Source organism: Hesperophylax consimilis, chromosome 7, assembly GCF_061612785.1.
Source record: "Hesperophylax consimilis isolate HC1 chromosome 7, BYU_Hcon_1.0, whole genome shotgun sequence".
In the NCBI taxonomy this organism is placed as follows: Eukaryota; Metazoa; Arthropoda; class Insecta; order Trichoptera; family Limnephilidae; genus Hesperophylax; species Hesperophylax consimilis.
The window spans coordinates 4,613,643-4,636,743 of record NC_142842.1 but is presented as its reverse complement, the minus strand read 5'-3'; the positions used below and the strand labels follow the sequence as shown (position 1 = coordinate 4,636,743).

The 23,101-nt window shown below is 34.6% G+C and overlaps 1 protein-coding gene across 1 annotated transcript in view; it reads right to left on the bottom strand.

Moving 5' to 3' along the window:
- The window catches only part of Spt-I (serine palmitoyltransferase subunit I), a 31,314-nt gene extending 9,451 nt beyond the window's left edge, over positions 1–21,863 (bottom strand). Inside the window, exons 1-3 of the mRNA XM_089633156.1 lie at positions 21,672–21,863; positions 6,660–7,129; positions 5,786–6,044 (exon numbers count right to left, since the gene is read on the bottom strand). Coding sequence (XP_089489282.1) covers positions 5,786–6,044; positions 6,660–7,129; positions 21,672–21,701 — 759 coding nt within the window. The 5' untranslated portion in view covers positions 21,702–21,863. The remainder of the gene's footprint in view (positions 1–5,785; positions 6,045–6,659; positions 7,130–21,671) is intronic.
- Positions 21,864–23,101: the final 1,238 nt, after the last annotated feature.

Here is a 23,101-nt window from a genome sequence, read left to right as displayed (position 1 = left end):
GTTTGTCACCGCCATCAGTCGCTAGTTGTCGTCAGTTGTCGCTAGATACCCGAACTTAGTGGAGTGTTTGCAGTTATCCTTTTGAGCTTTTAAACTATCTTCGAAATGAGCCGTTTGATGAAAAAAGTACGTTCTCTTACGTACGAAAAAAACCCCGCTGAAAAACGCGTCGATATAGCCAAGCGTTTAGGAATCGCGGCATCCACGTTAAATTCTATTTTCTTGAAAAAAAACGAAATTCGGGAGCAAATTCAAAAGTGCGGAAAATCTTCGAAAACTAGAAAAACCAGTAAAGAATCAAAGTTTAGCGAACTGGAGAAAATTCTTATCTCTTGGTACCAAATTTGACAAATTTTAACAATTTTGTTACTTTCGACGACAATATTCTAACTTGTGGGATAGAAACTATCGAAAGCTTGTGTGACGCAAGATTGACGGAGACAACAGAAGAGGTCGATATTGATGAAGAGGAGCCGCTGCCTGTACCTTCATTTTCAGAAGCATGCACCCTCTTTGAAAGATTGAAAACTTTCTACTACGCACACTCAGATATTGATGCCGAAAAAAATATCATTTGCAAAGCTGAAAATATACTGTTGACTTGCGGAAATAAAACAGTAAAAAAAACAAATGTCGATGAAAGATTATGTATTTACAATGCAATAAATTTTTAAAAAAAATTGGTTCTGTTTAGCTTTGTATTTTTTTAAATAAATACATTTATTTACATCTAAAACTTATTTTCTTCTTATAATTTTAATCTACCAACGGTTATGCAGATTGGGAGGATGGTAACTTTACTGGATCGTATCTCCTTGTGTTTTGTCCTCTTAATCCCGCATTCATTGTTTTCCCGCATTCATCGTTTATTTCGATAGGTCCCTTTAAAACCAATAGATAGAGGTTTCACTGTATATTTTTTTTTGATTTGAGCTTTCGTTATCGAGTAAATCGAGTTAGAAGTTGATTTTTTTTTTTTTTTTTAAATTTTTTTTTTAATCAAATTCTTATAAATTATTACTGAAGATCAAAGTACCCAACTAATTAAAACTATTTGAAAGTAAAACAAATGAAGAAACTCGGATTTGAAGCATTATTTTGAAATCACCCTTCATTTAATCCGGTGTAATCATAAAATATTTCTGCTCTGCAGGGTTAAAACATCTGTTGTTCAACCCTAAACACCAGAAAAAACTTTAACCCTAAAATAGCCGAAAAATATTTTTTTTTGGTTTTTTTTTTTGTGAAAATGCTCAAATCAAAAAACTTTATGTTTATTTGGGTTCCCCATGTGGTGTAGATTCTCCAGTTTCCCGCTTGTACTACGAGTTTCCGGACACCGTGTATAATAGCAAGGACTAGGGCGAGGGCGAACGAACGGTTTGCGTCGGTGCATCCGATGGCGAGCATTTAGGCCGGCAAAGTGCTGCTCTTTGGCGGCGATCGCAAAAACCAGCGTGTGGCAGCTTTGATTGTTATTATTACTTCCTACGATTCAAACTGCTACATAACAGTATTTTTCGGTTACTGTAATCTTATTTTTATCATTTCTTTCTCGTGTTCTAAATTATGCATCATGTCAAAATTATACCACATATACTTATGTAAAAGCCCTATGGGCATAAAATGAATTAAAAAAATATATTTTAAACGATTTTATCGTGAAATAACACGTGTTAATCAAATAAAGTTTACTTGTGAACTCGAGGACTTCCGGATTGCCAGTCGAGAGCCTTACCCCTGGACCACTTAAAATAATCAATTTTAATTTGTAGTAATCTTAGCTGACGGAATTAGATAAATGTTACTATGCATATATGAATTCATTATTACTCGACTTGTGACTCTATCAAGAAAAATTATCACTAACACATACTGGCATTATTAGTAGCTGTGATTGTGGAATTGTGGAACACATGAAATAAGTGGGTTTAAGAGGTTAAGTGGCTGTTAAACTGTAATCAAGGTAACTGAAAAAGTAATTCACTATTACTTGTAGCTTCAAACATATCGCATTATTCGTAAATAAATAACGGAAAGTGGTATCTTACAACCGCTTTTGAAATGAGTCTCGTTTAACACCATTATTCTAATTGACTGAATAGAAGCTGGTGAAATTGATGTCATGCTTTTTAAATGATGTATCCAATCTATCAATTAAACAATCATGATAGAATCTTTTTTCAAATTGAACTCATTTAAAAAACAATTATGCATCTCATTCTGCTTCTGTAGCCATATCCCATCGTCTTTGACAAAACACTTAGTGAAGATATCAAATTTTAATCAGAATTATACATCAATCCCCAATTTGGTAGGCGGGTATGAGTCACAAACACGTCTGTCATAGGTCACCCCAAGTTCGCTATGCTTGGAGACTTGGCAGGGGTGCCTGGGTTCATGGGGGTAGAATTGTCAAGGTCTTGGCGGGCCGGATTCGGAGACTGGTTGGGGGGAGATCTTTTTTTACCTCTCCAGTAGGAATAACTATCGCCTTGCACCGCCGTGGTAGGGATGAATTCATACGTCACGTGGACACACTAACCCCTAAATTCCTACCCACCCTTTATATCTAATTCCTTTCCAGATTTTCCACTCATTTCATTTAAAAAAACCTCCACACAGCATCCCCAAAGATGACATGGGCCTGAGGGAAATTATTTTCCTCAGGGCTATGGAGCTAATGTAAACAAAAATTATATTGTTATTTCGTCAAACAAAATTCTGTGCAAAGGAGGGCGGTCTGTCTGATTGACAATCCGTTGTTAACAGACCGATTGTCATATCTAACGGACAGACGCAATGTAGGCATGCTGAGTATGTTCCACAGGTATTTCAATGAGCCTGCTCGAAGGAGCTAGAAGCATCAATCCCCTGTGCACGTATGCAAAAACCTAACGGACACAAGCGGAGCACCCGTTAATGGGCTACCAGGCTCGAGGGCGTTTAACAATTTATTCTATTTGTGATACTTTGATAAATTTGTCATTCACTAAATTCATAAAATTACGGTTTGATTGATTTGCCACATTGACATCCAAATAGCAACAATAAAAGTCAACACTATTGTAAGATTATTGATTTGACTGAAGCAAACACTAATAACCCACAAAATTTTCCAAAATTGTTGACATAATCCATCACAATAATACTGTCTTATTCGAGTGTTCAAATCATTTTATGAGGGCTGTGAGAAATTTTCAGAACAACCTCGGTTAAGAACCCAATCACAGAAAACTTCAAAACCCGATATTCTAAAATTATGTTATCGATTTTTTTTTTTATTCAAATATTTTTACTCCGTTTCATTTGTGAGAAATTCTAACCTAACCTAACCGAAATTAACTAAATGAAATTAAATACCTGAGTGTAATACTCAATTCAAAACTCACTTTCACAGCAAATTTTGAATATGTGCTAAAGAAGGTATAAAAAAAAGTAAATTTTCTTAGAAGATTAAGATATAAACTAAATGGAAAAACTACAGAGCTCATTTATAAAACTATAATTGCTCCACATTTAGATTATTTTTCTACTATGTTATATTTGGCCTATGAAGGAGATTTGAACAAACTAGATGTTATACAGAATAGAGCTATGAGATGTATACTGGGAAAAGGCAAATACGCAAGCATTAATCAAACGAGAGAGCAGCTAAATTGGATTCCAATAAAAAAAGAGACTGTTATTTAATGTGTTAATTTTTGTGCATAAAGTCATGAACAACCAAATGCCAAAATATTTTAAGGATGAAATTGTTTTTAATAGAGATGTTCATAATTACGAAACCAGAAATGTAAATAGAATTAGATTGCCACATATGAAGAAATCAAAATCACAGAACTGCCTAATGTACAAAGGACTAAAGATGTATGATGAAATGCATGAAAGTCTGAAGAATTAATGTATTTAAAAAGAAACGTCATGTTTATGTAAAAATATTAAAAGTTACTAAATGAAATATTATCTTGTTTATATTCAAATGTTGTATAAACTAACTCAATAAATAATTTTAAAAAACTATCACTCGAGTGGCAGAGACTCTCACTATAGCCCTGGTGACCATTCAGAATCTAAATAGTTTGAAATGATTTCAGTAGTCAGATCTGAATGGTCAGGTTCTTCCCAACCTTCCTCCGTCTAAAGCTCTCGCAATAATACTCGAAATAGGGGATGCCCACAGACATATACAGGGTGTATCGGCACGTACCCGACAAACTTTAACCAGCCATTCCTTAGCATATTTGGAGTAAAAAATCTTATGTGCACTTTGCTGTCCGGTAACGTTTTTTTTTAATAAAAAATTTATTATTCATATTTTCACCACATGTCACCACTGTTTTATCCTTTGATAAAGTTTGAAAACCCATCTGGCAAATATTTTATTCGAATTCCGTTGAATAATGCACGTGTGTACCTATATTGGCGCACGTTTACAGTCACAACGAAATGGCACGGCACCATTCGTCTCATTTTTAACTATTATTAATTAGTGTGTGCGAAAGAGCGAAGACGCTTTTTGACACACTTGCTTATAACACCTGTTTAACACGAAACGCAATGCCAATGACAGTGATGTAGTGTGGAAATTTTAAATTTTTTTGTTTTTAATTGAAAAAAAAATGCTACCGGACAGCAAAGTGCCCATAACATTTTTCACTCCAAATGTGCTAAGGAATAGCTGGTTAAAGTTTGTCGGGTTAGTGCCGATACACCCTGTATAGACTAGAAATTAAAAATGAGGGGTAAAATCAACTATTGAAGAACGAAGGGGGTAAAGCTGACTGTGATTCGTCAATAAATCAATCTGACAGTATATAGGCATCTCGCATTTTAATATCACCATTTAGTTCTTAAAAGTAAAATCTGCTTTTGAATGAATAGACATTTTTACATGGGAGCGCAAATTACTCGCCACGTTATGAACAAATTTGCGAAGTCCAAATTCGGCAAACTAAATTTCTTCTATTTTCAGAGTCGAATATTTCGCTTACGTATTTAGTTAAGACACTTTTATAAATGTTCATAATTTACTTCCCAGCAACCAACCAGCTTTGTGTTTCGCGTCCAGTCGTATCTCGGTGTGATAGTACTTATATGTTTCTACAACTGATCCATATTATACGATGTGAATATGCTTAAAATAAAGTAAAATAATGCTTATATATGGAATGTAATACGACAATTGGGTTTATTCTCTTTTTCACATCTATTTTTACAAGTTTTCATACCACAAGATACCATTTTGCCGTGTTATTTCGTAAAATGAACCGATGATGCCTCGACCATAGTTCGCACAAGAATGATGACGTCACGTTTTCTAAATTCACTTGAGGCCATAAGCGAGCACAGCCGGCTCCAATGGAACCGGTATGGGGAGTGGGGAATAATACGCTTTTAATCACTTAGGGCAGGTCTACTAATATTCATATGTCTATGGGGATGCCATGAACAATTGGGCAGTGGTGATTATATTTTAAAAAAAACCCTACAAAATGAATCAAATATTAACCTTTTATTCGCTGGCCTTTTAAACCCAATTTATCAATCTATCCCGTGTTGACCAGTACATGTTTTAGAGAAACTTCACGGATCACAAATGAGACATACGCATACGGGGATAGCCGCCAATGGATCACATATGTGACAGCAGGTAATCAGATAAAACAGTACAGTGACAAAAGAGAACATGATAAAATAATAAGTTCGGGATAGCCACCGTTGGGTCACATATATTTGGGACAGCAGCATAAATCAGGTTAAAGATTAACAAAGAGTATCTCACCCCGATAGAGAGGCTCTCGTCCAATATGAGGCGCAGCTTGTACTTCTTGCGCAGTTCCACGAGTTGCGGCAGCGGGCAGACGGTGCCCGTGTTGTAGAAGACACCCTCGGTGACGATGAAGGCGCGCCGCTTGGCTATTTTGGCTGAAGCTGAAGCCAGCAGCTGCTCCAGGTGGTGCATGTCGTTGTGCCGGTAGTACTGGATGGTGCTGCGCGACGCATCGAATCCCTTCTGTATCGAGAAGTTGACGCATTCATCGCTTGAAAATAAATATAAAATTACTTTAAATAATAATTACTTTTATTAAAAATATCTCTTCTTTCTTTATAAGATGAACCGCAACGGCTTCTTGGCACTAACTCCTTGCTGGTAAAATAACACTGAACAGAAATATGATTAAAGGGCGGGTCTGTGTGCCCAAATTAAGCTAAAATTTTCATTACTTTTGGTGAAAATTAATATTTTAAAATACCTAAATTGTTTTTAGGTATTTTAAAATAAAGCAAGAAAAATCTGTTGTACAGTGACCTTGTTAAAATATACACTGCTAAAATGTTCAATTAGTACAGCTTTATGCTTCAATAGAGGCACATTAAATATTTATAACAGAATGGTAACCTGAAACAATAGTATATTTTTCACAATAATACATACTAGGGAACTGTGATCTAATGGTAGGAACATGAAAGTGAATTAACATTAACATATCAGGGCTATTCAACTTATAATTTACAATTTTATATAAATATATAAAATCTGACTGACAAAACAAAATACATATAAAAAACATCATGCACGTATCCCCTATGTAAAAACAAAATTAAAGCGTAATACTATTGGCTGTGAAAATCTGAAATCACAATAATTTACTTACGCAAAAATTAGATCTCCCTTTTTGGCGTAGGCCGGAATAGCGCTGGCCACCGTCGAGAATCCGTACGAATAGACGCAAGCCTCCTCCACGCCCATGAAGTTCGCCAACCGCTCTTCGAGTTCCAGATGCACGTCGATAGTCCCGTAGAAGCCGCGAGGACCACACGATCCCACGCCGTACTTGCGCAGCGCCGCGATCGAATCATCGCGCACTTTTTCCTCGCGGTCGAGGCAGAGGAAGCTCGTGGCTCCCATGTTCAGTTCATCTTGGTTCAGTTTGCCCATGATGGGCGGCTTCTCATGGATCACATCCTCGTCGACGAGGGGCAGGGGCTTCCAATCGAGGAGTCTCTGGTCGTCTGTCGGCTTGGGCTTCTTCCTGATCACCTTCTTGGCTCGACTGCGGTTCCATAGGAATATTAACACGCCCAAAACTATTTGAAAACCAATGGCCCCCGACCACCAACCAGCCTGGAAGAAAAATGTACTTATTTAACTCATTACGTCTTCTTCCCTTTGAGTTGTTTAACTTATCGAGGTTTCTATAACGGGTATGCCATTGGGGTGGCATTTGGAGAAACGCTGTTGGGATGCGGTAATTTTCCTAGAAAAAAGAATATAATATATGTACATAGTTTCTATGTACAATTCAGACATTATTTCGATGAATTACACTAATAATATTAAACTATGAACTCGATGAATTACACTAATAATATTAAACTATGAACATGCTATCATGGTAGTGATGGGTAAATTCCCAAAATTTATTTCTGAAATGGGAGATATTACAGGAATTTTCATCTAAATGGTGAAATCCCCAGAAAAACCAATAATGTTGTCTCCTGCAATAATATTTCATGTTATAAGCCGTCAAAATGTTGATAATTACGGCCGGCCGGAATTGTGATGTCACAGTCCATAAAATGACTAACGCAGCAGAACTGTAGCACTAACATTCAAATTATCAATTGTACTGTATCGTGTCTCGTGTGACGTCACGAGGCACGATTGCATGCGTTTTGCCCAAGTTCACTTTGAAAGTTCGTAACTTAGTCATTTTTGGAGATATCGAAAAACTTATTTTACTGTCACTATTAACTTCTTAAATATAATACATTTTGATCAATATAAACCCCATTTAGAAAAATTCCCGACTTTGGGGAATTTATATTATTCGGTCGGGGAATACACATCACTACATACGGGCATGTCCTTAGTTTTGTGGTCTTGCAATAGATAGATATCTAAGTATGTTCTTGAATTAAGCCAATAAAATAATAATTTAAATTATAAATCAGAAACGGATAAATCTTCCTAGTTTGACAGTCAAAAAATTTCTTTCAAAAATATTTTAAATGTGTTTTCTGTACTAAATCAACATAATATATAAATATTTCAAGTTCATATTATTATTTGCTTGCACTATGCTTGTATAATATTAAAAAAAGTTAACTTTGCTTAACTGATTCTTGTGTACTTGAAAGATTAGATTTATTGATAATTTATCGATAGTCATACGGGTAAAATATTGTATACTTGATAACCTATTGGTAACTATTTATCTAAGTACATATTGTGTATTTATGTACATAATATATGTATTGAAACATCTATCTATCGTTTATAAAATATCCTATTGAAATAAACTATGAATAAATGTTTAATATTCCAAAAAACGATAGATATTTCACATGTTTTCTAATATGATTCGATATTTCACATATAAGTGCCATGATTACTAAACACTTTGCTATATATCAACACGTTTTTCTGTGGAATTTTTTCCACTTCTTCGACATTTTAAATTTTTCTTGAAAACTATGCATTTTCACCGGACGGTTAATTTTTAAAGTTGAGATACAAAAAAAGTTAAAAGATAACCGAATGCGTGCACCGCTGTTTGAATGTCTAACGATAACTTATGCCAGAAGCGGCAGCCGGCAGCGATTGATCTGGAAGAATTTTTTATTTTTTTATTGTAAGTTTTTTTTGATACATACTGGTACATATATAACTATAAAAAATATATTTAGACAGTAACAAAAAAAATCCCACAAAGGTGAAGCCTGTGCATGGGCATTATAAATTATGTATACAAAACAGTGGTGGTTAAAGAAAGAAAAAAAATATAGCACCTATAGATAGATGAATGTGATTTTACTGGAGTTTCTGTGAATTTAATAAAAACAGTTAAAGTTGAAGTTAAATAGAAGTTAGAGTAATTTTAATAGTTTTTTTGTGTTTTACTAAATAAACATATAGGTCGTAAGTGTATTATATATATTATAATATGTCTCAAATATTACACGTTTTGTCTATGATCTTAACACATTTCTGGCAGGTATTTTTTGCGCTGGTGCTACGCTGTCTCGAAAATAAAGGTCCAGCGCTAATTTTTTTCATTTGTTTTAAATCGCTATATCTTCGAAAATAATTAAAATATGTTTATAAAAATTTTCTACATCGTACATTATAGTAACTCAGCATACCCAAGCTATGGAAGTACTAAATGAAAATCGAATATTATTTGAAATGCAACTCAATTAACCTTGTAATATGTTTATTTTGGTCCGCCTGTCTGTATTTGCCCATACTTGCTTTCTTTAAATACTTTAAATAATAGAATTGAATTATTACAATAACAAAATATGTTATCTAAATAATATACTATCCTTTTGTTGAAATACCGATGTAAACGAAAGGCACGAAGATAAATATAAAAAGAAGACTTGCATTACGATTCGATAATCATGTACATATAGTTGGGACCATTACAAAGAGATTGGTATATATTATTTATATATATTGGTATGAATAATTCCATCTTTTCTGCATTGAAATGAGGCCGGCGCAAAAGGTAGAACTACCCTTCCCGCCGCTAAGCATCGATCGACCGAATGGGTAGAACTACTTTTCCCGCACGAAGTGTGTTAATAGAGGAGCGTGTTTCTTTTTTCTTTGCAAAACTACTGACAAGTTAAGTTGGATTTCATGATTTTCGACAAAAAAACTATTAATCGAGGAACGATCGATCAAGATATCACTGTTTATGTATTGGTATGATTATCCTACCAGTCCTTATCACAAAAATGACTCAAGAATCAGGGGGAATTCAGCTGACACATGCCAATGAAAGATCAGTTTTGAAGTCTGATAATTATCATTGCAAAGTCATACTTCCTTTCCTTACTAACATCGCCTTATCAGTTAATACGCTGTTACAACAAACACTTTAGCTGAACGCAATTTGTTAAAAGTGTTTGAACTAAACTTTTTATGAATGGTGAACTCAGTAAACAACGAAAGAATTTTTTTATAAAAAATAATTTCGTGTTTACTCTTCTTGTTTTAGAAAATGGGGTGTTGGAAAGTAAAATATCATATTACAATAACACACATGCACACCTGTAGCTATTAATTACTGATAAACTAATAGAAGTGTGTTGTGAACAAAGACATCCAAATTAATAGACTTGCCTGAACATGAAATCTGGGTATCATTTAGACAAACTGGAGGCAAACAACATGACCATATTTTTGGCACCAGAAGGGTTCAATAATGCTTTGAATATACTATGACATCTTCGTACATTGACTACTGAGGAGCGCACGTTGAAATAACCAGACCATGCGCAGAAAAGTAAAGTTCTGCGCAGAATCTGAATGTTCCTCCTTAAACTAATCGCCCGGCGTAGCAACGCTGAAATTGAGTGAGGTGGGTAAATTATAACACATTTGTAAAAGTGTCTAACTAAATAGTGTAACAAAATATAAAATTTTGGAAATAAGCCTGAACTTATGGTTACCAAATTGGTATTTGTAGTTAGGTTTTTTTTATGCTGCCAGCAATTTGCGCGTCATTGTAAAAAGGATACTTGTAATTTTTTTTTTTTTTTTTATTTATTCACATTTAAACCCGCTAAACTACTTGTGTAGTTTGTCAGCAGGGACATAGAGACAACATTTATACACTCATAAGATACAATTTGAACGGTACATAATTACATAAATTGGTTACATTGCAGAAAAGTTTAAATAGCAGCATAAAAGCCTTATATAATAAGCAAGTAAAAATAAATGTATGAACAAATTAGTATTATCAACATAAAACATAAAAGCCTTATAAAATAAGCAAGTAAAAATAAATGTATGAACAAATTAGTATTATCAACAAGTACATCAATAGTTTCATAAATAGAGGTAGGTAGTCAGGTATTATAAAATAATTGTTTTTCCATTTTCTAAGAATATGAATTCCATTTCAGGGGCATCAGTATAGATCATTATTATCCAATAACCATTTCCTTAGATTATATTTAACATTGGCAGTATACATGTTATTATTTTTAATTGTCATTGGTAATAAGTTAAACATTTTGGGTACTATATAGTTTAAAGTTCTTTCACCATATTTATTAGTACATTTCGGAACTACCAGTCCTTCATTTTGAGTGAATCTTGTGTTATGTTTATGTCAAACTCTTTCCCTATACAATGAATCAGACAATATAACATGTTGACTTACAATATTATAAAACAATAATCCTCTGACAGGTAAAATATTCAGAGACTTGTATATTAATTTAATGTTACTTCTGTGTTGATTGTCATATTTATGGATTAACAATTTTATAATGGAGTTTTGTAATGTTTGTATATAGCTTATATTAGTTTTACAAGAATGTCCCCAAGAAGTAATTCCATAACGTATAGTGGATTCAGCCAGAGATAAGTAGATTAACTTTAAAGTACTTATAGGCACAAAGTATTTTATTTTATAAATCCTACCCACAATAGCTCGTAGACGTTTACAAACATTAGCAATTTGTACATCCCATTTCATGTAGCAGTCAATAGTAACACCCAAATATACATAACTTTTGACAAAATCAATGGTTTCACATGAACAGGGCTGTGCAACATTTTTATGTATGCAGTCAAATGTGTGTGTATATAATGAAGGAATTACATTACATCTGGCGTGTGGAGATCTGATGTGCATAATTTTAGTTTTTTTGGCGTTTATAAAGAGGCCTGCATCATGCGACCATTTCAGTAGGGCAATAAAATCATGTTGCATAAGGTTCATTGCAGTAACCAGATCTTCGTGCGATATTACGAGCGCCGTATCGTCTGCATATACAAAATGTTTAACAAATGAAAACAATTTTCTCATAATTGAGACATAAATAATATAAAGGGTTGGCCCTAGAATTGACCCCTGTGCAACACCTGTTGAGATATATTTTCTTTTGCTAAATTTTTTAAGAATTTTTACTCTTATTTGTCGATCAGTTAGTAAATTTTTTAATAAAACTAGCAGCTTTCCTCTAATTCCTATTGCCTCCAGTGTTTCTAATAGTTTATTTGTATCAATGGTATCAAATGCCTTAGAGTTATCTATGAATAAAACCAAAACTTGTTTTTTTAGATTTAATTCATAATTTATGTGATTTGAAAATTCCTGAAGCAGCATTTCCGTACTTTTTTTCTTTTGAAATCCATATTGGTTGGGATCCAACAAAGAGAAAGATTCTAGATATTTATTAAGTTTTATGGAAATGTATTTTTCAAGTATTTTTTCTAGGGCTGGCAATATGCTTATTGGCCTATAATTTTGAATATCTGTATGTTTGCCCCCTTTGTAAATTGGCCTAATGATGCTACTTTTTAGTTCATCTGGTATTACTGCTTGCGATAAAATTAAATTGATAAAGTGTGTTATAACAGGCCCTAAAATATTAATATGTGTCTTAATGTCAAACATTCGAATGTTGTCAATCCCTGGTGACTTTGAATTGTTTAATTTGCTAACAATAATATTGATTTCTTGGCAGGTAGCTCTGGGTAGGTACATACTATGTTGCACTTCATTCGGCCTGACGGTCGATGCTAAATAATCACATTTATGTATCATAGAGTTAACACTATTTGTAAAATATTCAACAAACTTATCTGCTACGGTTTCTTCATTATTCGTATTTAACATATATTTCGAGATTATTTCGTCACAACTACTTTTGGACTTGCGTCCTAATAATTTATTTATTTCATCCCAAGTTTTTTTTGTATTTCCAAAATAATTTTTGAATTTATTGTTAAAAAAGGTAGACTTACATTTAATAATTTCTTTTGTCACCTTATTTCTGAAAGTTTTATATTCCAATTCAAAGAATTGATTGCTAGGAAAATTCTTCCACCTTCTGTACAATGAATCTTTTTTTTTAATGTTTTCTAAGATATTAGAAGTTATCCAAGGTTTTATTGACAGAGGTCTTTTTTTGGGTTTATAATTCATAACGATTTTACTCTGTTCATACAAATTCTTAAAGTTGTTTTTAATTTTACTATATAGTATATTGCAATCTTGTTCCTCAAGCAAGGAGTACCACTTAAAATTATGAATGTTTTTGTCGATTTTGTTTTGCGATAAAAACGAAATTCTTTCCCCGTGTTCTGGGGCTTCTTTCCTTGCACTATATTTAATATTAACTGCAGTTAAAAAGTGATCCGCTATAGTAATATTATTACATACACATGAGGAAAGAGAATCGCTTTGTTTACATCCACTGTTAAATCGGACAAATATGTGGTCTAAACAAGTACGAGTAACTTTTCCTGCTAAAACTGCTTCTCTAGTTACGTCACAAATACATTTGATTAAATAATTATCCGACATTATATTTTCATATGCCATAATAATAGGGTTTTGACAATTTAACAAGTCTAGATTAATATCTCCTATAAGTAAAACATTTTCTTTGGGGCTTATAGTATGCAGAATGGCAGATATTTCATTAAGAAATTGTGGTTGGCTAGAGTTGGGGGGGCGGTATATTGCTATGATGTTTAAAATACTCTTGTTTGGAAGTGTCATAGAGCCAAGCACACATTCAAAATGATTTGTTTCTATTGTTTTCTGTTGAAATGTGAATTCATTTCGAACATATAGCAATATACCTCCTCCAGATTTTTTAGTTCGGCAATAGTTGTAGCAGTTAAATCCAGGAATATTATACAGACAGACAAGATTCGGTGTTATAGCCGTTTCACATAACATTAACACATGAATATGCTTCCAACAAGTATTTAAGTAGACATTCAAAGTATCCCAGTATTTATAAATCGATCTAACATTCAACTGAACAATATTAATATTTTCCATATTGTAGTTGCTATGAAACTTTAGCCAATCACAGAAATTATGAGTATTTTCGTAATCTACCTCGTCATCTTCTTCAATGTAATTAGACGCCATAATCAATGGTTGCAAAGTCCTTGGCAAGGGCAGCCTTGTAGGCCGGGCAGGAGTCCTTGTCTCCAGTCGGATGTGCAGCGGGCTTCCCAAATCTTGTACAGGTGGCGCAGACAGGCTCGGCGGCGGCTTTTGGGCAGTTTATCCGGGCGTGACCTTCGCCTGCGCAGTGTCCACATCTTTGCTGGTCCTTGCAAAACTTGAAGGAATGTCCGATCATTTGGCACTTGGAGCACACTGTAAGTCCAATGAAGTCACGAACACGGCACACATTCCAGTCCACAAAGACTTTCCCCTGCTCCACCAGCACGTGACGAATGTGGGCAGGAACCTCGAAGACCCGGTGGCAAGTTGATCCAGTTCGAGCGCCAGCAAGGTGACTTAGCTTGCAACTTTTTACTGCGAAATCTAGGCCTGCTTTGTCCTGGGCTCCTGCTAAGGCATTTTTTAGGAAGCACTCGTCCGTTAGGTCACGAGGAACATTGAAGAAAATCACCCTTGGAAGCCGTTTTGTTGGTAATCGAGCGCTTAGAGTGTCCGAGTTTGCTAGACATGGGGTTTTCAGTATTTTATCCTGATCTTCTTGTGTTGCAGTATGGATTACAACGCCTTTGTTTCTGATTCTCCTAATACCCGTCACACGGATTCCAAGTTCTGATGGTCGTAATGTATCTTTTAGTAGCTGTTTCGTATCGTCGCTATCTTTTGTAGAATCCAGCTTTGGGAAGATGCATACAGCAGGTTTGGGGGTCCCAACGTTAAGTCCTGAGCGGTTGATTGATGGTATCATCTTCTGTGGGCCATTTTTCACAATATCGGCAAACGATAGGCTTGCTTCCGTGGCATCGGCTACTCTACGCATCACTGGTCCTAGATCTGACTCCAACTGCAATATTTTTTCTAACCTGTGTTGGTTTTCTGCTTTTTCAATCGCGATCTCTCCCTTTGCCACTATTAATTTGGCATTAACTGTTGCCAGATCAGCTTTGAAACCCTCTCGTTCCAATAACAGCTGTGAAACTGATCTGAATACAGCGGATACATATGCGCTTATCCGCAGTTGTTGATCCTTTGAGACTCTTGACTGCTTTTCAGCAAGGACATCTTGGAGTGCTCTTAGACTTGCTTCAGTGTCGTTCAGTATCTGTACTGAGGACACTGGGATTTCACTATCATTTTCAGACACGTCGGAATAGTCCGATGCTCCGTCAGATTCCTCATCTTCAACCACTGGAGAAATCATTCCCGAGGCCTTTTTTTGTGATGGGGACGTCATCTTATCCAGCATTCTTTTTTTACGCCGATGGCAGCATTCATCAGGCATCGGTGGGATGGACATTTCAATGAGAACAAACACACAATCTTAGGTTGTTTTAAAACTTTCGATAAAAATGTTTAGAATCCGCTAGAATAGTATTATTTTATTACTGTTTTATCAAATAAACTTTTTTGGCACTTAAATTTTCCATATAAATACTGTTTGCACACGAATTCGGAGGTTTTTTTTAGTTTTTTTGCAAGAGCAAAGTGTAAACACGAACTGCTGTCACTGCGATTATTGTTACATGATTTCATAAGAAATTTTATTTTCGAGTAGTGATATTACAAATTACAATGCGAACTGCCTGTATACTTTTAGATTCATTTTTTGACAATCACTGAGAGTGAGACGGACAAGCCGCCTCCCGCGCTCAGCGCAAGTTGGTTTGTTCTCTTTCCCTGATTGGCTCGTCTATTGATTTGAATGTCTACGGTTGTGGATGTATATGTGTGTACGAAGTAAGACCAATTTTTTAGAACAGATCAATATCAGTGGCTTGTCTGGGGCCTAGGAGTCTAAAAAGTCTTCTAAATTGGTGACATCAGGTTTTTTCAAATCGGTGTACATCACACTTCTAAGAAATGTCTGTTCAGTGCTATTAATAAATTAAGTGGTTTAAGGAACAGCTTTTTACTGAATATTTAAATATGGTATTTTATGTTCTTTTCATAATGTGAATATTATTCAAATTATGTTTCTATATCAATCTCTCAGACTTACATTTTAAATAATATCGAGCAAACACGGCATTAAAATTTTTAATAAAATAAAAAACAAAAATTTATAAAACTTACAAAATAAGTTAACCCTAACAAAAACTTAGGATTGTGTATGGTTTGTCTTGCTTACGGCAACAAGTGAACACACACGATCATCGATTTTGAATATTTAAAAGTATTGTAAAAACTTTCTAAAAGTTTTTTTATGAATTAATTAGAAAAATATATATTTTTTAAGTATCAGGCTATTCAGGCCTAGTCACCAAACACAGCTACTACCATTTCAAACAAAATTTCGATTCTGAATGGTGATCCTTGGGGGACACTGCAATTATCTTCACTTGATTGATTTTTTTATTAAGCGTTATGGGTATGGGATAAGATAACAACAGCATGTCTCATGATATTACTACGTAGACATAATAATATAAGACTTCAAGATATCAGAAAGATAGTCTTCTCAGATGTAGTAAAATATTTATTCATGTCACAGATTAAATTCCTCAAGGCCCCTGATTACTGCTAAAATATTTATGTTTCTTTTCATAATACCTGATTTGAATGCTATAACATTTAGAAAATTTTTATGCTAAAACCTGTTAGTTTTAAATGTTGTTGAGAATAAGTAAATATTAATAGAATATGAATAGTAAATAAAAATATGATGTGTTATTTTAAACTGAATTCGAATTCAAAAAAAGTATTATGTATCCAATTTTTTCTTATTTCAAATCAAAACCAAAAATAAGAATTGTAAGTAGGTACTTAAATACTTACCTACTTAATTAATCAGCATAATGATATCACATTTGAAAAAAGAATTTTTATTGAACCATTATAACGGCCACCATCTTGAACAGGAAAGATGCAAACAAATTTAGACAGGTGAAATGTCAAATGGTCGAGTTAGAACAGAACTTCGCTACACTCAGTCAAAAATGCAATATAAACGCAATATCTATGCACTAGAATGAGATACGGAGTCGAATGAAATTCGATGTATTGTAGTTTTTTAATAGTAACCTTGTGGTATTGAATGGTGGAAGAAGTCGGAGACATCCGAGAAAGACATTTGCAATAGCGAAGCATTGCGGGACCACTAGTGCTTATACAGGGTTTTCCAATAAGAGGTGTTATTTTGATATTCAATCGTAAAAGATCAATGGTTTCGTTGCTTGTGTGGCATGTAGTGCCGTCTTGTTGAAAGTAAACGTTGTCCAGATCAATACCATCCAATTACGGCCATAAAAAATCATTAATCAACTCTCGATAGCGATCCATTCACCGTAACTGTTGCTCCAGCCTCATTTTCGGAAAAGTAAGGGGGTGAAATGCAGATCACGCCAAACTCTGGGAATTGAATAAAAATGCACTTTCTAGATGAGAAAAGTGTGTAGAAACTCATTAAAAAAAGAATTAAGGCGCGGAAGAATAAATTGAGGGAGATACAGCCGATCAAAGTTTAATAAAATTGCACTTCGCGATCTGAGGGTAAAATTCGGTTTATGGGAGTATAACCGAAATTGAACTTGATTTAGACTAATTTAGGGCTGGGGAATCCGAATCTGAAAGAATTAGGTGGGGGTCGGCACTATTAACTGAGTTATAGGGTTTTGAAACTTCGTACGCGATACATAGTAACCATGTTTTATTTATCAATTATGACTTAAGAAAATCAAATTAACAACTATTTACTTTTGAAATTTCAGTAGTGCCAACCAAAAAAAGAAAAGTGTTGCCATATAATAATAATATTTTTTTACAAAATAGGTTAGGTGTTTAGTTTGGGTTAGAGTAGGCAGAAGAACATGGGAAAAAGGTATTAGAATTAAATCACAAACCAGTCTATACAAACCTAGCGTAGCCCACAAACTACTTGAAAACTGGGATATAACTCTAAAGGGAACGCGAGCAGGCGTTATTAAAGGGGCAATTTTGTGTAACAGGAAATAACATGGAAAAAAGGTATTAGTATTAAATCACAAACCGTCTATACAAACCTAGCGTAGCCCACAAACTACTTGAAAACTGGGATAAAACTCTAAAGGGGACGCGAGTGGGCGTTATTAAAGGGTCATTTTTTTGTTACGGAAAATCACAGTTAGGGTAGGTTATATAATATATACATAAATTAAGTATTTACAAGATTTTAAATAATAAACTACCAATCTGGCAAATGATATTTAATTTTCAGAATTTTCCATGCATTGATATTATTATATGGCAACACTTTTTATTTTTTGGATGGCACTACTGAAATTTCAAAAGTATTAAAAGTTTTTAATTTGATTTTCGTGACAAAATATGGCGGCGGACTGTCCGAATATGGTGATAATATCAGATCGCGAAGTGCAATTTATTAAACTTTGATCGGCTGTATCTCCCTCAATTTATTCTTCCGCGCCTTAATTCTTTTTTTAATGAATTTCTACACACTTTTTTCATCTAGAAAGTGCATTTTTATTCAATTCCCAGAGTTTGGCGTGATCTGCATTCCTCCCAAGTAAGGTCCAATGACTCCGACGGACCATAAACCGCACCAAACAGTCACACGTTGAGGATAGAGAGGCTTTTCAACAATAACTCTTGGGTTTTCCGAGCCCCAGATGCGACAATTTTGCTTGTTGACGAAGCCACCGAGGTGGAAATGGGCCTCATCACTCAAGATGATTTGCATTTGATTCACTCAAGTGAATTTTAATAATTTCAATGCGTTGTTGAAGCGTGTATCGTTCCATTTTTATTAATGGCGTAGTTTCTACTTGTCAAATGTCAAAACATGACAGCTTCAAAAGTAACATCTACCGAAATAGCGGGCTATTCAAAATAACACCTCTTATTGGAAAACCCTGTATATAACTGTTTTAACCACACAATTAATTTAAAATGTTAATTTTAAATTAGTCTTGGAACTCACTCTTTCAGAAAATATATTATTTGGCAGTGCCAGCCCTGTGCAGGCGCAATGGGGTATTTTCATTATGTTTTATTATTCTCGAAAAAAATTACGATAATGAAGGTATTTTTATGTTTGATTTAAAATGCGCCATTTTCAGTTTGCCGCCAAATTGACAGGTTCGTTTTTATTTATGAATTCGGCGGTGTTGATGTCACGCCGGGCAACGTTGGTGACAGACGGCTCACCAGATATTGACGTTTTCTATGCCGTTATGATGTTGTAACCAGTTGGAACCGTTTCAGAATGTGAGGTTTTTCGATTGTTTTTAAATCAATAATTATGAATGAAATTATTAAAAGTGAATATTTTTGGTAAGATAATCATAATCAGAAAAATAAAGTATAAATCTTCCACACATTTTCAACGGTATTCATAGTTGAAAATACCACATTGGAGCAGTTTGCTTCGGGCGCCGTATTGCCAAGGCACCACGAAGCCAAAGCACCGATAATACCTAACACCTAATGCCCTTGAGGTTTTGACGAGCGCCAGGCACCATTTGGCTCAGGGCCGGCCCTGTTCTTTGGTCAGGGCAAAAGAACTGATAAAAAATAATATGTATAGAAAGAAATATTAAATATGCTATTATTGATTGTTGGAGTGGTGTAAACTTGTATTTATCTATTGAACTTAAAGAAACAGTTAAAAATTATTATTTTATTTTTGATGTATTATTACTCAAAACAAAGTAATAGCGGAGGGAGAAGAGTATGGATATAGAAGTAATTGGTAGTTTATTTGTGCTTATATTAAATTCCAATAATTAACCGGTTAATTAACTGGTCAAAATATAAAACATTCTTATTTTTCAGGAAATAAATTATATTTATTAGAAAACTAGCTGTAAACTTTGCTATGGATCAGTCTATCTATACAGATAGAGAAACAATAGCGCGTTTTGCTTTTACATCCAACAGATGGCGCCGTTCAGAAAAAGCATTTTTTTTACCTGTCACAGGTGACATCTAAATGTATAGTATAGTGCGTTTTTATATAATATATACATATACTAGCAGTTGAAAACCCGCTCCGCGGTTTTTTTGATGTTAATGAAGTATGTAGAGAAACTATTACGAAAAGATTAAATTTTTTATAGTGAATACCTCACAAGAGTCCCAACTGCTCCCGTCTGGAGCCAGTGAGACTATGGCATCCCCAATTGGGGGATGTTGTGAGGCTGAAGGTAAGTGGGGAAGGGAAAGAGGAAGGTGGGGAAGTACCTGGCTATTCAGATCTAGTCACTAAACACGGCTAAAGCCATTTGGAGCAACGTTTCAATTCTGAATGGTGGTCTTACTACACCAGGGCGATACTGGTAGTATCTTCCACTCTGGAACGTGCCGCAAATATACTATATATTATTTTAATTAATTAATTGTGAAATAACACAAATTAATCAAATAAAATTTATTTGCGCACGCCGGGTTCGAACCCGCGACCTTCGGAATGGTAGTCCAATGCGTTACCACTGGACTATGCCGGCCGTCAAATATTGTATATATTTAAATGGATTGTAAAAAGTAAACAGTGACTAAAAATTTAAAAATTAATGCAAACATTGTGTGAGGATTGTGCAAAAGTGCAGTCAATTATTTATAACAATCATAAAAGTACTGGTAAATTAAAATTCACCATAGACAGATTTCAAGGTTGGTTACCCATTCATGATCCATATTTACAAATGTACATTTATTTCTACAGGCAGTCAAAGAAGATGTAACAAACAAATAAACTCTAATAAACAATAAACAGTGTTGATCTCATGTGACCTCCCGGGTAAGTTAATGTTTATTAAGTGTTAATCAAGTGACCTGTCAGGTAAGTATGGTACTGTATATTATCTCCATATTAGTTAGTAATAACATAGATCATTGTATAAGTGTATTATATATTTGTACAGCACCCTTGAGGTGATTTTGCACAAAAATGGCGCTATACAATCATCTAAATATTATTATTTTTAAACTGTAATTTAATGGTGCATAACAAGTTCACTGTAGAAATAATTTTAAATATTTATTTCAAATTGTTTTGCCTTGACATAACCGTAAGATTCATATTATATTTGTTTTATGTGAATACCACACAAGACTTCCAACTGTCTGGAGCCAGGGGGACTATGACGGCATACCGAATTTGGGTATGTTGTAAGACTGGAGGGAGCGGGGAAGAGAAGGAGATGGGTTGCAAGTACCCGGCCATTCCGATCTTGTCACCAAACACGGCCAATACCATTTCAAGCAACAATTCGATTTTGAATGGTGGTCGTTTACCAGGGAGAGTATTTGCAACTCTGAGTATACCAAAAGGGAGAGTATTTGAGATATCCCCATAAACTTAAAAGTATGGGATGTAAGAACTCAAACTGTCATTCACCCTAGTATGTTTTTCAGATGAATAAATATTATATTGTATATATTTAAATTTCGGTACTGTACGATATGATTATTTGTTAGTTATCTACAGGAGGCGTTGAGGTAATTTTTCCAAGAACAGCACATCCGCAGTCCGCAGTACAAACTGACATATACTTTCCGCATTACATTTGCCTATAACGTATAAGGAATGCGGCACAATTTTGTGAGAGACTTTGGTAACTTATACACGTAAATGCATCGTTCCAAAATTACAACACTGTTAATAAAAACATGCTCAATTGAATATGATATCTTGATCCGACTGCCGAAAACGTTGGGGAATGTATGCTCCCAAATAAGGTATAATGTTAGTGAAATAATAATCATGTATATACCTACCATGTCTAAAACATCCACTACGAAGAACATTTCTATTTGTTTTTAGATTAATTAACTGTTTATTGTAACTTTTTATTATTTAAAACTGCAAATTTGTAACGACACGAGAGATCTGTCAATTTAACATGTCACCTTGTCAGCGGTGGTCGGCGGCAGTCACGGCGGTTGACAATTTTCTGAACTGCATAGTGCATGCCGCTTGCCGGCTTGCCGCTTAGCACGGATCACGCCTTCTCGGGGTGGCCAGTCTGCTAAATTCTGACATATATTTACACCTTGACACGGTTAATTTCTCAGTCGGCCAAGGTAAGAACTAACGAACGAAAGAATCATTTTTTATGATATAAATCTTTGAAACTTGAACGACATCACACACTACTTGTGATAGTGGTGATAAGATTTCCACTTGATGCCGGCTGGCTGTTTCGATTTATGCATAAAAACATCGACAAAAGCGTGCTATATTTTATTTTGTAAAGCTCAGGGCATAATTTTTTTTCCGGTTTTGTCCAAAAAACTTAATTAACCAAAATATGCTACAAAAAGAATTTTGAAAAAAAAAATAAGTAGAAGGTATTACCCCCCACAGTGTGTTTACAGGTCCGATACAATTATTTTCTGAACTTATAAAAAAACTCAATTAAATCAAATGCCGAGTTATGTTATGTTCAACTATCTGTAATATTAATTGTTAATAGGTAATTCAGTTTTCCAATCGAAAACCCATGATTTTGCTCCGCCTTGGGATTCTCATGGTCATTGTGGTTTATTTTTGGCGTATTGGGTTATTGAAAGAATAATGTGGATATCTTTCATTGGAGTCTTAGTACGATGTCATATTATTTAACACGACACTTGATAGGGGTGCACTGTGAGTGGTTTATTTTTGGGTGCACTAACGATAGCGGCAACACGCTGATTTTTATATTTGCTTTTTAAGGATTGGCACAAAAAACGCTACCATACAACAGATAAACGACATTAGCGTTTAGAGAATAATTTTCGCTGCTATCCGAGCAATAAATTTCGATATATATGAAGTGCCGGAATTTGATTTTTCGATTGTACCAATGCTCCATCAGCGAGTGGTTTATTTATTAATACTGGAATAAATCTTATTATTATTTTATTTATTTATTTATCGTTTCTTTACATTGTATCTTTTTTTTAAGTTATAATTTTTAACCTCACTAGGACAAGCCTGTGTTGAGGTTATTATTATGCTCCATCAATAGCTACAAATAAACCGTGAGAGGTAGGTATATCATGGGTATATCTTTGAACTAACCAGACAACAGAGTGGTTTAGTGAGTAGTTTTAGTGGATAGTTGATTTATGGGTTTATTTATGCAGACAACACCAGACAAGAGAGTGGTTTATTTATGCCAGAATTGCCAGACAACGAGATAAATATCTATGCAACAAGCTGT